The sequence below is a fragment of the Galeopterus variegatus genome, unplaced genomic scaffold (genome assembly GCF_000696425.1).
Source record: "Galeopterus variegatus unplaced genomic scaffold, G_variegatus-3.0.2 Scaffold1608, whole genome shotgun sequence".
In the NCBI taxonomy this organism is placed as follows: Eukaryota; Metazoa; Chordata; class Mammalia; order Dermoptera; family Cynocephalidae; genus Galeopterus; species Galeopterus variegatus.
Genome location: NW_007727719.1, coordinates 89,100 through 107,208, shown reverse-complemented (window position 1 = coordinate 107,208; position 18,109 = coordinate 89,100). Strand labels below are relative to the sequence as shown.

Here is an 18,109-nt window from a genome sequence, read left to right as displayed (position 1 = left end):
GACTGTATAAGAGACAAAACTAGAGACCCAAAGAGAGAGAACTGCAGAGACACAAAGAGAGACACCCAGAAAGAGCTAGAAAGATAGACACACGGACACAGATACAGACATGGAGCCAAAGAGTGACAGAAATGGAGTTACAGGCAGACAGAAGTGCACAGTGAGCGCCAGTAGACACAGGTGCAGAGAGAGGCAGGTATGAACAGTCACCCACAGAAATGCAGAGACAAAAGCACACAGAGACACGCAGAGTGAGAAACACACCGAGGGGCCCTGAAGGAGACAGAGAGATGCAGAGAGAGCCCAAGACAGAGACCCGAAGAGAGAGCCCAAGAAAAGCATAGAAACAGAAACATGAAGACAGAGACGGTGAGAGACAGAGATACAGAGGGGCACAGAAGGGTGAGGAAGTCGGCTCTCCAGAGCCCAAGGTCATGGCTTGGCTTGGAGGGGGGGAGGGGGATACCAAAAAAGATCAGTGTCAGATGGAGGTGGGGGGGATTGGGAGGGTGAGGTCTCACCAGCCTAATGGACACCCATCCTCCCCCTCCCCCCACCACACACCTGCTTTCTGGCTTTAGCGCCTGTTGTCACCAGGGTGGAATCCCGGTGGCAGACAAAGGAGTGGGGGTGGGGGAGGGGAGACAGAGAGATGGACAGAGACAGAGGGGGAGACTGAGAAGTAGAGACAGACATACACAGAGATACACAGATGGAAAGTTGCAGAGACAAAAGACAGAGACAACTGAAACAGGGTTCGAGGAATGGAGACCCAGAGAGACACAGAAAGGGGGAACAGAGAGATGGAAACAGGAAACTTCTTTTGTACCCCTTTTGTCAATAAGCATTCTCCAAGGACATACTCCGTGCTGGACCTGGGGGACTTCGAAGCATAGGGTGCTGTGTGCTGTAAGAGGGCTAGTATAGAGTACTATTGGGAGCCTGGAGGGTGCCTGATTCAACCAGGGGCTCCAGGGCAGTGCTGACAGATTAGGGGAGGGACCTCGGAGCAGCCAAGACATGCCTAGACCTTGAATATGAAGCCGGAGGGGGCAGGGCAGTCTCTGAGCTCTGGGACTAGTGTTTAAGCAAAGGAATTCTCTCCGCCTCCCTCTCCCCCAGGGCGGGGCTGAGGCTCCAGCTATAAACCCCAGAGATGCTGCAGCCCCCTTTGCAAGGCTCAGCCCTACGGTTTACAGCAGCTGCGGACACAGCCTTAGGTACTGGGGCTCTGAGGTCTTCACGACAATGTCCTTGGGGGTGGGCAGGAGAGGGGTGGGAAAGATGAGGGGTGTGGGGAAGAGGAGTGGAGGTAGAGGGGACATGAAAACGGAGGTCTGAGAATTTGGGAGGCTCAGACATTAGGAGGACGATGGAGGGGAAAGTATTTGGATTTGTGGGTTACAGAATCTGTGGATGCCAAGATTTAGGTGTCTCAGAATATAACCTCTTTAGGGTCACAGAGGTCTCAGATTCTGGGGGAATCTCAGAAATTGGGGGTATCTGGGCTTGGAGGTCAAACAGTTTGGGTATCAGGATTTGGAGTCTCAGACTCTTGAGGGTATCAGAACTGGGGAGGGGTCTCCGAATCTGGGTTTTAGGAATTGAAGTCTCAGAATCTGAGGTTCTTTGATCAGAAGTATCAGCATTTGTAGTGTCATAATTTGGGTTATCATGAACTGGGCCTCTGAGTTTGGGTATCAAGATTTTGGGGGTCTCATAATTTTGAGGTTTCAGAATTTAGGAATTCTCCAGACCTGGAGGAGGGGGTCTTAGAGTGTCTGGGCCCATATCTGGATTGTCAAGAATTGGGGTCTCAGATTCTGTAGGTATTGGGCTTTGGGGGTCTTTTAACCTGGGCACCCTGAGACTTGGAGGATCTCAGAGATGGGGGGTCTAAATAGCGATCAGAATGAGGTCTATGGATAGAAGCTCCTCTTGATGCACCCCCCCACTCCATGGATGTGAGTGAAGGTGAAAAGAGGGGACAGGTGGGAAGATTACCAGCCGAAGGGGAGGGGTTGGGGGTGGGAGAGGGGACATGTGTGACTAAGGCTAAAAGAGGATAAGAATTATTTTAAAAAGGTCTGTTTGTATAGAATTCTCAGTTTCAATCTCCCATCATAGACAATGAAAATGTTTTTTATTTTCTCCTGGTATAGAAAGAGCAGCCCTCACATAGGAGTCTCACTTGTTTTTAAGAGAAAGAAAGAGGCATTGAGTGAATAGCGTCCTTCTTACATCTGCTGTTTTTCAAGCACCTTTAACTCAGAACGGTCAATATGCTAGAGTGGCATATTTTGAAGAGGTAGTTTCTGAATTCTTCCAATCCATATGTTCAAACTTACCAAATATTGTACATTAAATATGTGCTGTTTGGTGTATATCAACTATACCTCAATAAAATTGTTAAAAGAAGAATATGGCCACCATAAAATTTCTTATTTATCTTTGTATCCCCCCCCCCAGCCAAATCCCTTCTTAGGAAGTGTCCTCTGTTTCACCACCTACGACATCCCCCCAGAATAGCTCTTGGGGGTGGGGCAGCTATTGTTTTCAGGCCACTGTCCCTTCTCAAATATCTCCTCCTAATCCCAACTGAGATCAAATTTCCGTGGATCTGTCATAAGACAAAAGATGACAGCTGTGTGAGGGGGCGTGGCCTGCAGCCTTGGGGCTGCGTCCAGAGCACACCTCCCATGCCCTGTCCTCTTGCATGGCTTAGGATTCTGGGCCCCCAGCTCCCTCCTCCTTCAGACCCGGGAGTCTAGATCCCCATCCCCACCTCCTTCGGGGCCCAGGAGTCTCGACCCCCAGCCTCTCCTCCCTCAGACCCAGGAGTCCGGACTCTAGTCCTTTCTTCTTCGGGACCCCTCTCCACTGGGCCTCTTCTCTCTGGTCCTTAGGTCACATCAGGATGTCAGACACCGAAGAGCAGGAATATGAGTGAGTGATGCTGGCAGGAGGGCTTGGGGGCTTGGAGAAGTGGAGAGACTCTCCCACCCCCCAATATATCTAATATATGTCCTAATATATGTCCCCTTCCCTTCTCTCTCCCCACGCCGTGTTCTCAGGGAGCAGCCGGAAGGTGAGCAGAGAGTGGGCTGCCCTTAGGAGTGGGGACGTCCCCCGCGGATCTTAGCCAATGGGAGGCGAGAGGAGGCGTGGCACCATTGAGGGCGTGAGGGAGAGAGGGGGCCGTGGAGAGGGGGTTTCCCTCCCGGACCGACGCCCCTCGGGGTTTGGAAGCTTTCCCGGTCCCATTCCCGCACAACCGTGGCGAAAGCTCCCTGTGGCCATTTGTAAGCGAGGCCCGGAGTGGTCACCCAGCCCAGGTGAGACTCAAACGCGGGCCTCTGGCCCCTCGCGCCCGCTTCCCGGTATCCAATGCCTTCTCTTCTCTGCCCCCATCCCCTTCCAGAAGAGGAGGCTGCAGAGGAGGAGGAGGAAGGTGAGGTCTAAAGCGGGACGCGGGGCCCGGGAGCCGAGAGCTGGGTGGATGTGGGGACGCTTGGGCCGGGGTGGAGGCCTGGCGGGGACGGGGGACTCCCGATGGCCTCGGCTCCAGTTCCTCTAACAGCCTCTCCCGTGTCTCCCCTCCTCCCCACTCCCACGATGGGCGTGGCCGCTCCCTCCCTCGCTCCCCAAATCCTCGCTTCTCCTCCCGCCCCCTCCCCAGCCCCTGAGGAGCCGGAGCCGGTGGCAGAGCGAGGTAACCGCGGCTGCTTCGCTTCCAGAGACCGATTTCATCGGGCCCTGACTTCCACGGTTATCCTTCCCCAAAACCCCCGTAACCCGCCCCCAGGCCCGGTCCTTTAAGCCCCAGAGAGCGCCCGCGCCCTCTTGTGGCCGTGAAGGGAAATCGCCTCGCAGTGGCTTTAACCCTTTCCCTTCCTTCTTAAAGGGACCGACACCCAAGCCTTCTTCCCCAGCTTGGAGGAATACTTACAGAAGGGTTGGATGTTTGCGGAGAGGCGCCACTCCGTCCCCTCTCATCTTCGCTCCCGACCCTGTCTGTTAATTTTCTCCCCTATATACATTCAAAGGTTGGGGCTTGGAATTTAGGGTTGTGTAAGGGGCTAGAACTGGGAATCTGTGTCCTGGAGGGGGAGGGGACTGGGACAGAACTCTGTGTCACTAGTGAAGAGAATTGGGGCCTCCTGTACTGTTAGGTCTTAATGGAAGAGGGAAGGAACTCTGGGCATATAAGTGGAGGAGGGTCTGGGGGTTTGGAATCTTGGGTTCTCAGAAAGGTGGGCGGAGGGGATCCCCACACCATTTCTGAATGTATATCTGATGCGTGTGACCCTCTTCCTTCTTTATGGCCACCCTGACTTCCCTTCCCCCTTTTCTGCTTCCCATACCCCTCCCCCAGAACATGACTCCAGAGTCCTTCCCTGATCTCCTGGGGGCCGAGGCTTGGGAGGGTTCCCTCCCCAGGGTGTGTCAGACCTACCTCCACACCCCCTGAACTCTTGTTAATTATCTCTTTGTATCCCCCACCACCAACAGAAGAGGAGCGCCCCAAACCAAGGTGAGATCCTACAGGAGGGGGATGGGTCCCAATCACATTCTCCTAAATATTTCTCACACCTCCAGTGATAGGGTGCAAGACAGGCGGAGGAGGAGGAGAATTAAATGAAAGGAGATGACAGTCAACTATTCCTTCTTTCAGGGGCCGGCCTGTGGCTCACTCGGGAGAGTGCGGTGCTGATAACACCAAGGCCACGGGTTCGGATCCCATATAGGGATGGCCCGTTTGTTCACTGGCTGAGCGTGGTGCTGACAACACCAAGCCAAGGGTTGAGATCCCCTTACCGGTCATCTTTATAAACAAACAAACAAACAAACAAACAAACAAACAAACAAACAAACAAACAAACAAACAAACAAACAAACAAACAAACAAACAAACAAACAAACAAACAAACAAACAAACAAACAAACAAACAAACAAACAAACAAACAAACAAACAAACAAACAAACAAACAAACAAACAAACAAACAAACAAACAAACAAACAAACAAACAAACAAACAAACAAACAAACAAACAAACAAACAAACAAACAAACAAACAAACAAACAAACAAACAAACAAACAAACAAACAAACAAACAAACAAACAAACAAACAAACAAACAAACAAACAAACAAACAAACAAACAAACAAACAAACAAACAAACAAACAAACAAACAAACAAACAAACAAACAAACAAACAAACAAACAAACAAACAAACACAAAAACCCCTATTCCTTCTTTCAGCAAACATTTCTGGGAACTTACCACTGTATTTGGCAGATCAGACCCTGTCATCTGCCCTTTTGGTGGAACAGACCCAGGGTAACAGAGCAGCACAGGAGGGGGCCTAATGTTTGCTTAGGCAATCAAGGAAATCTTCCCAGGGGAGGTGATGCCTAAGTCCTGAGAAATGGGGGCTTTGCTATCTGAAGAAGGTAGAAGGGATATTGTAGGAGAGAAGGCTATGTGATATATGCAAAGTCTGGTGGTTGGATATAGACCAGTCCAGGAAACAAATGCAGACATGGCTCATTCTAATAATGAAGATCCTAAGCTAAGCTGACCAGTGGAGTCTGTGAAAGCTTACTGGGCCAAGAAGAGGCCTGCAGGAGGTGATATTGGGGCAAAGCTTGGAGCTGCAAGGAGACAGCAATCTGAGTATGGGGAAAAAAACTAGAAACAGAAATGATCTATGCTTGGATGGGCCGTGGTGTGATTTTCATTGTGGCTGCAGTGCAGGATGCAAGACAGGGTGGGACTGTGGAGGCCAGGACACTGGGGAGCCATGGGAGGGATTTGAGCAGAGGAGGCATAAGCTCAGATCTGGGTGAGAGAGCACAGGAGTACATGAGAGGACAAATGTGCTTCAGGGTCAGGGAAGGCTTGTTGGAGCAGGTGAGGCCACCTGAGTAAGGGAGGTGGAATATGTCAGAAGAATGGCATTGCAAGCAGAGGGCACTGCACATGAAAAGACCCACGGGTACGAAAGGAGATGCCATGGCCAGGGAACCAGGAAGTATTGCGTGTGTTTGTGAGTGAGGAGAGGAGAAGCTGGAGAGGTTGGTTGAGGCCAGATGGAGAAAGACTTTGAATGCCAGGGTGAGTTGCTTGGGCTTTGTCTTAAGGGTAGTGGGGAGTCAAGGAAAAAACGATTCTGAGCAGAGGAGAAACAGGGTTAGATCTGGGTATTGGAAAGGTCCATCTGGAGCCATAAAGGAGGATGAGCCAGAAGCTGGAGGCAGAGAGGCCAGAGAGGAGTATGATGTGATGGTACAAGTGCAAGGGGAAGAGGCCTGAGCTGGGGCAAGGTGCCATCGGGTGGAAAGGAGGAAGCAGACTGAGAGAGGTTACCAGGCAAAGGGGACAGGAGTTGGGGATTGATGAGCTATTGGGATAAGGGGAGGGAGGAGGTGAGGACAACTCCCAAGGGTCTTTGGGCTGGGGAACCAAATGGATGGTGGCCACCTTCATCTTGGAGAACTTGATGAGCTCCGTTGGGACATGGTGTGTGGGAAGGTGGGAAATATTCCGGAAGCATCTGGGAACTTGGGTCCGAGGCTAAGGAGACAGTCTAGGCTGGAGACAGAGTTGGGGAGTCCTCAGTAACTGGAGATATTTGAAGTCATTTGGGTGAATGACATTGATCATGAGAGTGTCCTATGAATGAAGAAAAGGGGAAAGAAAAACTCACCAGGGGACAAGGAGATGGAACAGCCAGAGAGGTAGGAGGCAAATCACTAGAAAGTGCTGTCTGAGAAACCAAGGAAAGAGAGAACTCCAAGGAACTGGGAGCTCCCAGTGGCAGGAAATCAGAGAGGGTTGAGGGCTGACCCCCGGAGTAGTACCACCCAATACAAATATAACGCAAGCCACATGTGTAGCTTGAATTTTTTACTAGCCCCATTTTTAAAAGTACAATGAAACAGGTAAAATTAATTTTTATAGCATATTTTATTCAACCCATTATATCTGGAGTTTTACCGTTTCAACATGAAATCAATATAAAACATTATTAGTGAGATATTTTTTTTTTGTCTTTTTTTTTTTTTCGTGTCCGGCAACGGATCGCAACCCTCAGTGTCGCGCCCGTACCGGACTGGGACCGGCAACGGGATCGCAACCCTCGGTGTTGCGCCCGCACCTCGCTCAGCCAGTGAGCGGCCGGTCTGTATGTGGGATCCGAACCCTCGGCGGGAGCGCCACCGAGGGGCGGCCATTAGTGAGATATTTTACATTCTTTTGTTTGCACTGAGTCTTGGAATCTGGTGTGTAAGGGGCTCAGGAGTCAGCGGTGGCTAGTGGCTACCACATTGGACAGCACAGATTTGGAGTTCGGTCTGGGAAGTTAGACTACTAATGGTCTTAATCCTCTTCTGTCCATTCAGCCGTCCTGTGGTACCTCCTTTGATCCCCCCAAAGATCCCAGAAGGGGAGCGTGTTGACTTCGATGTAAGTAACAGATATCCTATCCCCAGGCACAGTTGCTAGTCTTTATGGTGCCTTTGTGCCAATTAGGAAAGGGCACCCTTCCCTACTCCCCCCTCCTCTCTTTGGTATGAAATAACTTTTTATTTATTTATTTATTTATTTATTTTTTCCGTGTCCGGCAACAGATCGCAACCCTCAGTGTTGCGCCCGTACCGGACCGGGACTGGCAACGAGATCGCAACCCTCGGTGTTGCGCCCGCACCTCGCTCAGCCAGTGAGTGGGAACTGGTCTGTATGTGGGATCCAAACCCTCGGCGGGAGCGCCGCTGCGCTCCCAAGCTGCGCACTGTAGCATGCGCCACCCGGCCGGCCCTAACTTTTTATTTATATATCTATAGAACATAATTGCTTTCTTTAGAACAAGAAAATTTATAAATGACAGGTATTGCTTTTTTTCTTTTTGGTCAAATACTTCTTCAAGCAAGAAGAAGCAAATACTTCTTCAAGGATGGTCACTTCTATTTCATATAATATGGTGATAAACAGTAGATATTAATATTTTTATCTGTTCCTCAATCATTTACCCACAATTAGGCTTTTCAACCATCATGTTTATCACTTGCTAAGATGGAAGTGTTCAGGAGGAAGTCAAGAAAAGATTAAAACCTTTGATCATATTTCCTGTAACATTTATATAATAACAAATTCTTTGTAACATCTTTATGTGAATCAAACTCAACGTAGGCTTTCCCACCTTGTAGGGTGAATTTACTGATTAAGTTTATCTTTTTTTAAGATTAGTTTTCAGGACATAACAGTAGGATAATTTAGCTGGTGGACTTGATTCTCTAACACAATGAGTGCCTCTGTATTCTTTTGTATTCTTTATACCGCCTCTCCCTACTCCCTTCTTTTTTTTTTTCTTTTTAAAATTTTTATTGAATCAAAATTGATTATACATATTTTGGGGGTTCAACATTGAGATATGTTGATCAAATCAGTATTACTAGCATATATATTGTTACAAATTGTAATTATTCTTTATGCCCCTTGTCGAATCCCGCCCCAACCCTCTTCCTCTACCCCTCCCTCCTCTAATCACCCTAGATGTCCTCTCTCCCTCTGAAAGAATAATGGTTACTCTGTTGATCTGTTTCCCAAATGATCTGCCCAATGCCGAGAGGCGTGATCAGGTCCCCCAATACAATCATAGAGCAGATGTCTCTTCTGTCACTATGAAATGGGCTCTGTGGAGACAGACATCCTCCTCCTTTCTTTGTCTCTGCTGGTGGCTCTCCTTGTGTCAACTCACTCCAGTGGCTGGCGGACCATCTGTGTGGTGGTTGTGGCGTCTAGCCACCTTCACTGAAGCCATGGTTATCGTGGTGGCTGTGGTGGACCACCCACACGGAGGAGATGTTTTTGGCCTGCTCCATGGTGCTGGCAGTGTGCCTGATTGTGGAGAGTGTCCAATCCCCGGTTCCTTGCCCTGGGTCCCCAAGTGGGTCCCGAGGTGTTGGCATGGTGTGCCTGGTTGTGGGAGGGGGGCTAGTCCCCAGCTCCTTACCCTGGGTCCCTGGACACACCCCAAGGCACTGGCGCAGTGTGCCTGGTTGTGGGAGGGGTTTCAATCCTCCATGCCTCGGGTCCACGGCAGGCCCCAAGCCACTGGTGCAGTGTGCCTGGTGGTAGGAGGGGGATCCGGTCCCCTTCTCCATACCCCGGTTCCCACTGTGGGCCCCGAGGTGCTGGCGTGGTGTGCTTGGTTGTGGGAGGTGGGTCCGGTCCCCAGCTCCATGCCATGGGTCCCAGGGAAGGCCCCGAGGCACTGGCACGGGGTGCCTGGTTGTGGGGGGGGGGGGGTCCGGTCCCAGGCTCCCACTCCCTTCTTTTGGAAGCACGGCCTTATAATAGTTGACTATTGTTCGAACACGATGCTTTGCTGCCATCTGCTGGAAAACATCACAGTAAACTGTCAAATCCATCACTTCTTGCTGGGGCGGGCTCCTCTTCTGCACACCAGAACCCTGACATTTCTCAGAGGCACTGAGAGAAGCTGGTGCCTTCTCCAGCGGTCTCACAGGGCTGGTCCCCCTCTCTGTCCTGTAGGACATCCACCGGAAGCGCATGGAGAAAGACCTGCTGGAGCTGCAGACACTCATCGACGTGCATTTTGAGCAGAGGAAGAAAGAGGAAGAGGAGCTCGTTGCGCTGAAGGACCGCATTGTGAGTCAGGGGAGTCCTGGTTCCCCCACATCCTCCCCTCACTCCCCGGGTCTTGGGAGGTACAGAGAATGATTCCCCTTCGGGGGCAGCATCTCTGCACACGCTCACTCCTGTCCCTCCCGCAGGAGCGGCGCCGGTCGGAAAGAGCCGAGCAGCAGCGCTTCCGCACGGAGAAGGAGCGCGAGCGTCAGGCGAAGCTGGCGGTGCGTGTGCCCGCCCCGGCAGCCCGAACGTCGCTGCATCTGAATGCCCCGTTCTCAATTTCTGATATTCTCTGGGGTCCTGAGAAAGTCCACATGACGTCTTATTCAAGGATTTTTCTGTTGCACGGGAGAGAAACTCCAACCCAAACTGGATGCAGCAGAAAGATAATTTTGTCGGCTCATTTAACTGCAAAGTCTGGGGCTTGGCTTGCTTCAGGCATGGCTGTATCAAAGGACTCAAATGATAGCACAGAGAGGGAGCTTTTCTATTCCCAACCCTTGGCCTACCTTTCTGTGGACACTGGGCTGGCCGACTCCTTTTAGTTTGCCTGGGATCCTGCATTCCCATTAGTCCGAGGCAAACTGGAATGTTGGTCACCCTCCTGGACACCCCATTCCCTGATCAACAGCAGCTCTGGCTTAAACTCCTCTTTTCTTTTCTTTTTCTTTTTTTTTTTTTTTAAAAAGATGACCGGTAAGGGGATCTTAACCCTTGACTTGGTGTTGTCAGCACCACGCTCAGCCAGCGAGCTAACCTGCCATCCCTATATGGGATCCAAACCCGTGGCCTTGGTGTTATCAGCACCGCACTCTCCCGAGTGAGCCACGGGCCAGCCCCTAAACTCCTCTTTTCTCTGTTTCTTGCACAAATCCTAGGATGAGTTCAGACTGTCCACCGTGGAGCTGGAGCTGATCGTTGGCTATGTGGGGGAGAGTGGTTAGAATGGTTTAGGCCTTGGAAACATCACCTACCTTGCCATCAAGGAGTGGGTCCCCACTTGTACCGTGTTTAAAGAATGGGAGTAGGCAGGATAATGACCCCACAAAGACGTCCACATCCTAATCCCCAGAGTCTGGGAGGACATTTCCCTACATGGCAAAAGGGATTTTGCAGATGTGATTAAGTTAAGGATCTTGAGATGGGGAGATTGTCCTGGATCATCTGGGTGGGCCTGACGTCATCACAAGGATCCTCATAAGAGGGAGACAGGAGGGTCAGAGCCAGAGAGATTTGAAGAGGCTACGCTGCTGCCTTTGAAGATGGAGGAAGGGGATACGAGACAAGGAATGCAGATGGCCTCTAGAATATAGAAAAAGCAAGGCAATAGATTTTCTCCTAAAGTCTCCAGAAAGAACCAGTCTATTCCCACCTTGATTTTAGCCCAGTGAGACCCATTCAGATTTTTGGCCTGCAGCACTGTAAGATAGCATTGTTTTAGGGCACTAACTTTGCACATTATATCAGCAATAGGAAACTAATTCAGGTAGAGAATGCTGGATGTACAGAAAAGCATCATGCCCATCTCACCACCCTTTCAGTGGGGAGAGGAGTTTCAGCCTAGACAAGCCACTATTTCTGGAACATGCAATGCAGACTTTCTGGAACATTGTGGTGACTCACTAAACATTCTAGAACCCCTTCTTCGGGCTTAGGCCATCAGTCTCTTTAATGCCCCAAACCCCTAGCCCCATCACCAGTTTTGACCTTCTGAGGCCAGACATTCTCATATCATGAGACTAAGGGAGACCGAGGCCCAGAGAGCTTTAGTAACACAACTGAGGTTACATGGCAAAGTTCACCACTGGCCATTTCAGGCTGGAGGGATGCAGAAAAAGCAAGCATGGCCCCATTCTCCACATATTTTACTTTTGCTGGAGGATACTAAAGCACAGAGAGGGAAAGGGACTTTCAGGTGGTTATACAACTAGGCCTAGAAAGGCCAGGAGGGGAACTCCTGCCTTTTCGCCAATTCTTTTTTTGTTGTTGTTGTTGTTATAGAACAATTTATATATTTCAAATTAGTATCAAATGATATTAATATCACTTGCAGTACGTTAAGACAAATTGCCTTTGAATGACAGCTTCCTTTCCAGTACTTTGAGGTCTACAAGAGGTATCTAGAAAATTTGCTACTATGGAAAAGGGGAAGGGCCTGTGGTTTTTCTTTCTTTTTTTAAAAAAATTAATTGCTGTAACACTGTCCTTCAGGTGGCTAAGGGAGTTTTATATTTTCTGTAGACATCATTAGGTGCCGAAGCTCTTGCAGAACAACTTTGATGCTATATGAATTTTGCTAGAACTGATATGGCTCTTGGGTCTATAACTCCATTAGAACTATTAACTCCATTCATATTAATTTTTGCTACAAATCTTACAAAAGGAGGTGCTTCTGGGTATTGAGGTCCACATTCTATTTTAAGGCTGTATATTTGGTTTTCATACATTTTTTTTTTTTTTTTAAAGATGACCGGTAAGGGGATCTCAACCCTTGACCTGGTGTTGTCAGCACCACGCTCAGCCAGTGAGTGAACCGGCCATCCCTATATAGGGATCCCAACCCGTGGCCTTGGTGTTATCAGCACCGCACTCTCCCAAGTGACCCATGGGCCGGCCCTTGATTTTCATACATTGTTTTTGGAGTCCCAGTTATCATCCATGTCCATCTTGTAAGTGTCATGTCCCCATCATCTTCTAGACCCCAGCTAACTGTATTATTTCCTACTTCTTTCTGGCATTCTTGAATTCTTCCGACAGTCAGAAATTGCGAAGGACTTTTCCTCCCAAGCCCGTGGTGGCTGCCATGGTGGCTGCCATCTTGCATCACTGTCAGCGAAAGCCAGCCCCTTCTTCATCCTCCACCCACTCTCCTGGCCCTGAACACTTTTTTGCCAGTTCTAATATTCCCCTTGCCTCTTGGGCACTGGGTCTTATGAATCCCCGAGCCTCAGCTCCACTCAGCACAGAGCCGAGCCCCCCACATCCCATCTCAGGGCACTTCTTCCCTCAGTTCTGAAGGGGAGCCCATGAGGTTAAGCCCCTTCTTCCCACAGGAGGAGAAGATGCGGAAGGAAGAGGAAGAGGCCAAGAAGCGGGCGGAGGACGATGCCAAAAAGAAGAAGGTTCTATCCAACATGGGAGCCCACTTTGGGGGTTACCTAGTGAAGGTGGGTTCAACCTGCTGGGGACTGAGGTCTAAGTTCTAAGGAGGAAGGAATCAGAGGCCTATACTCTGCTTTCTGGTGAAGGAGGGACTGGAGGCCTGGACTCCTGGGTCTAGGGAGGGAGGGCTGGGCGCCTGGACTCCTAGATCTGGGGGAAGTGGTGGCCAGGAGGTCAGCCCCGTGAGTCCTTACATGGAGAGTGGTCTGGAGGGTCTTTTCCCCAGCTCACAATGCCCTCTTCACACCCCTCAGGCAGAACAGAAGCGTGGTAAGCGGCAGACAGGACGGGAGATGAAAGTGCGGATCCTGTCTGAGCGTAAAAAGCCTCTGAACATTGACTACTTGGGGGAGGACCAGCTCCGGTAAGTGGGGTGGGGGGTTCAGGGCTGGAAGGGCCAGGTCGTGAGATGGAGATAAGAAGACCCTCGTCCAGGTCTGGGCGGGTGGATGCCCCAGATCTGAGCCCTGGTGCTGGGTGACTTTGGGCAAGTGGCTCCCCCTCGCTGGGCCCTTGCTGCTTCCTCTGTGAAACATGTCACTGATATGGGACCCACATTTTGTGACTGCCGTAGCCTGTAGAGTCTAGCAGGTGATGTGGGTTGTGGTAGGGAAGCCAGACAAATATGGCTCCCCCAAATTTAGGAAATGATGATGTGCTTTGGGAATTCAGGATGGGCCCTATCTTTTACCTAAATTAAAGCCACACGTGCTGGTGAACAATCTCCAGCTGCATCACTGCCTGATGGGACTCTCTCTTCCCCTTCACATCCCGTTACCAGGACAGCGTGCATCTAATGATAAGCAACAAGAGGGAAGGGTGCTGGGAGTCTTTCCTTCAGGGGCCTCATCTGCATATCACTGTCCTCTGACTTGGGACAGGGCTCAAAAATCAGAAACTTCTACCACTCCGAAGGCAGCACAGTGATAAAATTTGGAGCTCAGGCTCTGAAGACACTTGCCCACGGCTCAGTGCCAGCTCCACCAATTACTAGTTGTGTGACCGTAGGTACATTACTTCACTTCTCTGGCCTTCTTTTTCCTCATGGATAAAATGAGGACATGATAACAAAATCTACCTCAGATATGTGAAAGGCCAGTGAGATAATAATCATAGTCATGATCATAATCATAACTGCAGCAGCCTCCTCTGGTGGGCTTACAATCCTATGGGGTAGATACTATTATTTTCCTTATGTTACTGATGAGGAACCTGATGCACAGAGAGGTTGAGTAACCTTTCCAGGGTTGCACAGCTAGCAAGTGGAAAAGCTGGGATTTGAACCCAGGCAGTCAGGTGCAGTGGCCTGTACTCTTTGCTACAAAGTGCTGTAAAGTGGTCTGACTGTAAATGTTTAACAGCCGGCCCTCCAGGGGGAGAAAAGTCTAGATTTAGCACTTGCCCATTTCCATGGTGGAAGTACTCCCACAATGCTGATTTCAAATAGCCAATGTGAGGACACTGAATGTAGAATTGGGAAAAGATGTGTAGTCGGCTCTTGGAAGCTTTTGGAGCTGGCTCTGTGCCCTCCCTCCTGTGCACACGATTTATGTAAAGTATTCTCACAAGGCCTGGCATAAATAGCCAATGTGAGGACACTGAATGTAGAATTGGGAAAAGATGTGTAGTCGGCTCTTGGAAGCCTTTGGAGCTGGCTCTGTGCCCTCCCTCCTGTGCACACGATTTATGTAAAGTATTCTCACAAGGCCTGGCATAACATAACATGTAGTCAATGTTCATTTTTCCTTTTTCTTGTCCCCTGCCACACACCCACTCATAATTTGGATCCAATATTTTTTGAGGATCTAAAGTTACTTAAATCTTATTTATTAGATAGGAGAAACTAAAGGCATATGAGATGATATAAAATCTTTAAATAAAATACACCACAGAGGAGAGGACATTTGAAAGCCATTAGCTGATAAAATAAATCGAGAAGTGATAGTAATAATAAAATGAATAGTAACAACTAGCTTCATTGAGTGTTTATTATATGCCAGGCAGTTTGCATGCATTATTTCATTCCACAACAGCTCAATGCAGTCAGTTAAGAATAAGCTTGGCCTCTAGTAACTGAGTTCTGATTATTGTAGCCTAAAATACAGAAGTTTTGTTTCTCAAATAGAAAAAAACTGAAAATAGATAGTCCACGGCTGGTGTGGCAACTCTGCAAAATGATCAGAGACCTAGACTTCTATTTTTTTTTTTTTTTTTCCTTTTTTTGTCTTTTTTCGTGTCCGGCAACGGATCACAACCCTCAGTGTCGTGCACGTACCAGACTGGGACCGGCAACGGGATCGCAACCCTCGGTGTTGCTCCCACACCTCGCTCAGCCAGTGAGCGGGAACCGGTCCGTATGTGGGATCCGAACCCTCGGCGGGAGCGCCACCGCGCTCCCAAGCGGTGCACTGTAGCAGTGCGCCACTGGGCTGGCCCTAGACTTCTATTTTTCTGCTCCACCACTTTCAGCCCAATATTTTCATCTTCAAAATCACCTCACAGCCCAATATGACTGCTGGAGCTCCAGCCATCTCATGGGTGACCCAAGCAGCAGACAGAAATTGCAAGAAAAGAGCCACAAAGTCTTTCTTGGAAGCCCCACTCAATGACCTACTCTTATCCCGTTGGCCACACGAACCTGCAAGGGAGATTGAGAAAAGTAGCCTTTCAACTAGGCCTATTATACAAGGCTCTATTTCTAAAGAAGAAAGGGAGAAGGGCTATTAAGTAGGCAATCAGCCTTATCTCCCACAATTTTATTTCTATACTTTTTAGAGAAGGAAACAGGATTCTAAAAGAAGTCACAAAAAATGATTACATTATGTAATGTTGAATATACTAACTATCCTGATTTGAGCATCACATGTTGCACACAGGTACTGATATTCAACACTGTACCACACAGATATGTACAATCAATTATGCTTCAACAACACCACCAGAAAATAAATAAGATTAAAAAATAAAAAATAAAAATAAAGGAAGTCACTTAGCTGTAGTCATAAACCAGAGAACAGCAGAACTGGAATTTGAACCAGGTCTTTCTGACTCCAGAGTCTGGGCTCTTAACCATGACATTTTGGGGAAATATGAGATCTCCATTTTGGATATAGAGAAAGTAGGCACAGGTTTTAAAACCCTCGGCCTCAAATATTAACAGAATGGTGCCAACAATGCTGAACTCAAGAGGTTTGCTGTGTGGCTTTGGACAGTTCCCTTAACCTCTCTGGGCCCAAGTCTCTCTCCATCTCTGGGCCTAGGGCATGGCCTGGCTCCCCTCCATCACAGCCCTCTTGCCCTGCCAGGGAGAAGGCCCAGGAGCTGTCGGACTGGATCCACCAGCTGGAGTCCGAGAAGTTTGATCTGATGGAGAAGCTGAAGCAGCAGAAATATGAGGTGGGACCCATTTCTGCTGGAGGCCCGGGCTAGACTGGGGGTGGGCGGCCCATCGTCACTTGCTGTCCCAGCATCTTCCTTCTGCCTCTGCAGATCAATGTGCTGTACAACCGCATCAGCCACGCCCAGAAGTTGTAAGTGTGAACTGGGCTCTGAGCCCCTGCTTTCCCCCCACACATCTCCCTTTGACTCTCAGGGCCTCTCTTTCCCTCCCTCTGTGAGATTCCATCCTCCACCCGCTCTTGGTATCTGTCCCTTACTCTTGTCTTTTTCCCCTCATTCTCTGTCCTTCTCTCTCTGCTCTCTGTCTCTCAGGTTTCAGTCCCTTTTTCTATGTCCCTCTAAATCTATGATTCTCACTGTGGGCAGCATGGGGGGCAGTGATCTTGTTCCCGAAAGGACGTTTGACAATGTCTGGAATGTTTTTGGTTGTTAAAACTAGAGGGGGGCTACTGGCATCTAGTGGGTGAGACCAGGGAGGCTGCTCGAAGTCCTACAATGACAGGACAGCCCCTATCACACAATGATCTGGCTCCAAATGTCAATAGTGCCATGGCTGAGAAAACTGGCTCTAAATATTGGTTTCTTGCTTGGTCTCTCTCTCCCTCTCTCTTCCCTCTCTGTCTTTTTCTTTTCTTTTTTTAAAAAAAGATGACCAGTAAGGGGATCTTAACCCTTGACTTGGTGTTGTCAGCACCACGCTCTCCCAAGTGTCTCTTTCTATCTCCCTCCCTCCCTTCCCTCTGTCTCTCTCTTCCCCTTCCTGCCTCCCTCTCTCCTCTCTCTCTTCTCTGTTTCTCTCTCTTCCTCTATCTCTGTCTCACTTTCTGTCTCTTTCACCCCAGCCTCCCCTGGCCCCTCTTGCATGTTAGCCACTCTCAGATGACCCACTCACCGCTTCCTCTCCCCACCCTGGCCCCTTACTCATAAACACTTATCAGTGTCTGCGTGAACATCCTGAACTCACCCACAAATATCAACTCCCACGTGTTAATGAGGCCTTTGACCACGGACCACACCTCCCCAGTCATTGAATCTGAATGAGACAACAGTTGAATGCCTTTGCCCACCTCTTTCCCTGCGCGGGGAGGGCTGATATTTTGGGGGATGGGCTTTCCAAATTGAGGGTGGCCTGGGGCTCATCTCATCATCTCAGAGGATGGAGAGGCCCCCCCTTCCTGATATCACCTCCTTCTCCTACAGCCGGAAGGGGGCAGGGAAGGGTCGCGTTGGAGGCCGCTGGAAGTGAGAAGCCAGGACTGAGGTCCACCTTGAGACAGCCGGGAGCCATTGGAGTATTTGTCCTATCTGTAGCTCGAAATAAATGCTCCCCCTGCAGGCACCTGCTGAGTTCTGTGATGCTATTATTATTAATATGCAGCTGGTCTATCATGGCTAATTGACTTATTATCACCAACTAGCTACTGCTTGGGGGAGTCCTCAACAATCATTAACATATGTCAAGTTGAAACCTCACATGCTGCTGGTGGAAATGTAAACTGGTGCAGCTGCTTTGGAAAACAGTCTGGCAGTTCCTCAAAAAATGAAACACAGTTACCATATGACCCAGCAATTCCACTCCTAGGTATATGCCTGTGTTAGAGTTCTCCAGAGAGACAGAATCAATAGGATATGTTATAATCGTATGAGAGGGATTTATTAGGGGAATTAGCTCATGGGACTGTGAAGAAAAGTCCTACGGGGCCGGCCCGGTGGCGCACTGGATAGTGCGCCACTTGGGAAGCGTGGTGGCACTCCCGCCCGAGGGTTCGGATCCCACATGCAGACCGGTTCCCGCTCACTGGCTGAGTGAGGCGCGGGAGCAGCACCGAGGGTTGTGATTCCGTTGCCGGTCCCCGGGCCGGGACGGGGGCAACACTGAGGGGTGCG

At 49.5% G+C, this 18,109-nt stretch overlaps 1 protein-coding gene and 1 pseudogene across 4 annotated transcripts; one reads left to right on the top strand and one right to left on the bottom strand.

Annotated features, from left to right (window-relative positions):
• The first annotated feature begins 1,133 nt into the window (after positions 1–1,133).
• On the top strand, positions 1,134–17,561 carry TNNT1 (troponin T type 1 (skeletal, slow)). 4 transcript variants are annotated; one of them, XM_008577940.1, is made up of 14 exons: positions 1,134–1,220; positions 2,907–2,946; positions 3,075–3,088; positions 3,422–3,451; positions 3,680–3,712; positions 4,513–4,534; positions 7,411–7,474; positions 9,563–9,679; positions 9,805–9,882; positions 12,715–12,828; positions 13,078–13,187; positions 16,129–16,219; positions 16,313–16,353; positions 17,423–17,561. In XM_008577940.1, the coding sequence occupies exons 1-14, from the start codon at positions 1,157–1,159 to the stop codon at positions 17,466–17,468; spliced, it is 864 nt and encodes a 287-aa protein (XP_008576162.1). In that variant the 5' UTR covers positions 1,134–1,156; the 3' UTR covers positions 17,469–17,561. The 4 variants fall into 4 exon arrangements, with proteins under 4 accessions (XP_008576162.1, XP_008576163.1, XP_008576164.1 ...); XM_008577941.1 differs by lacking the exon at positions 3,680–3,712; XM_008577942.1 differs by lacking the exons at positions 1,134–1,220; positions 2,907–2,946; positions 3,075–3,088 and adding an exon at positions 3,192–3,335.
• On the bottom strand, positions 11,847–12,707 carry LOC103594695 (annotated as a pseudogene).
• Positions 17,562–18,109: the final 548 nt, after the last annotated feature.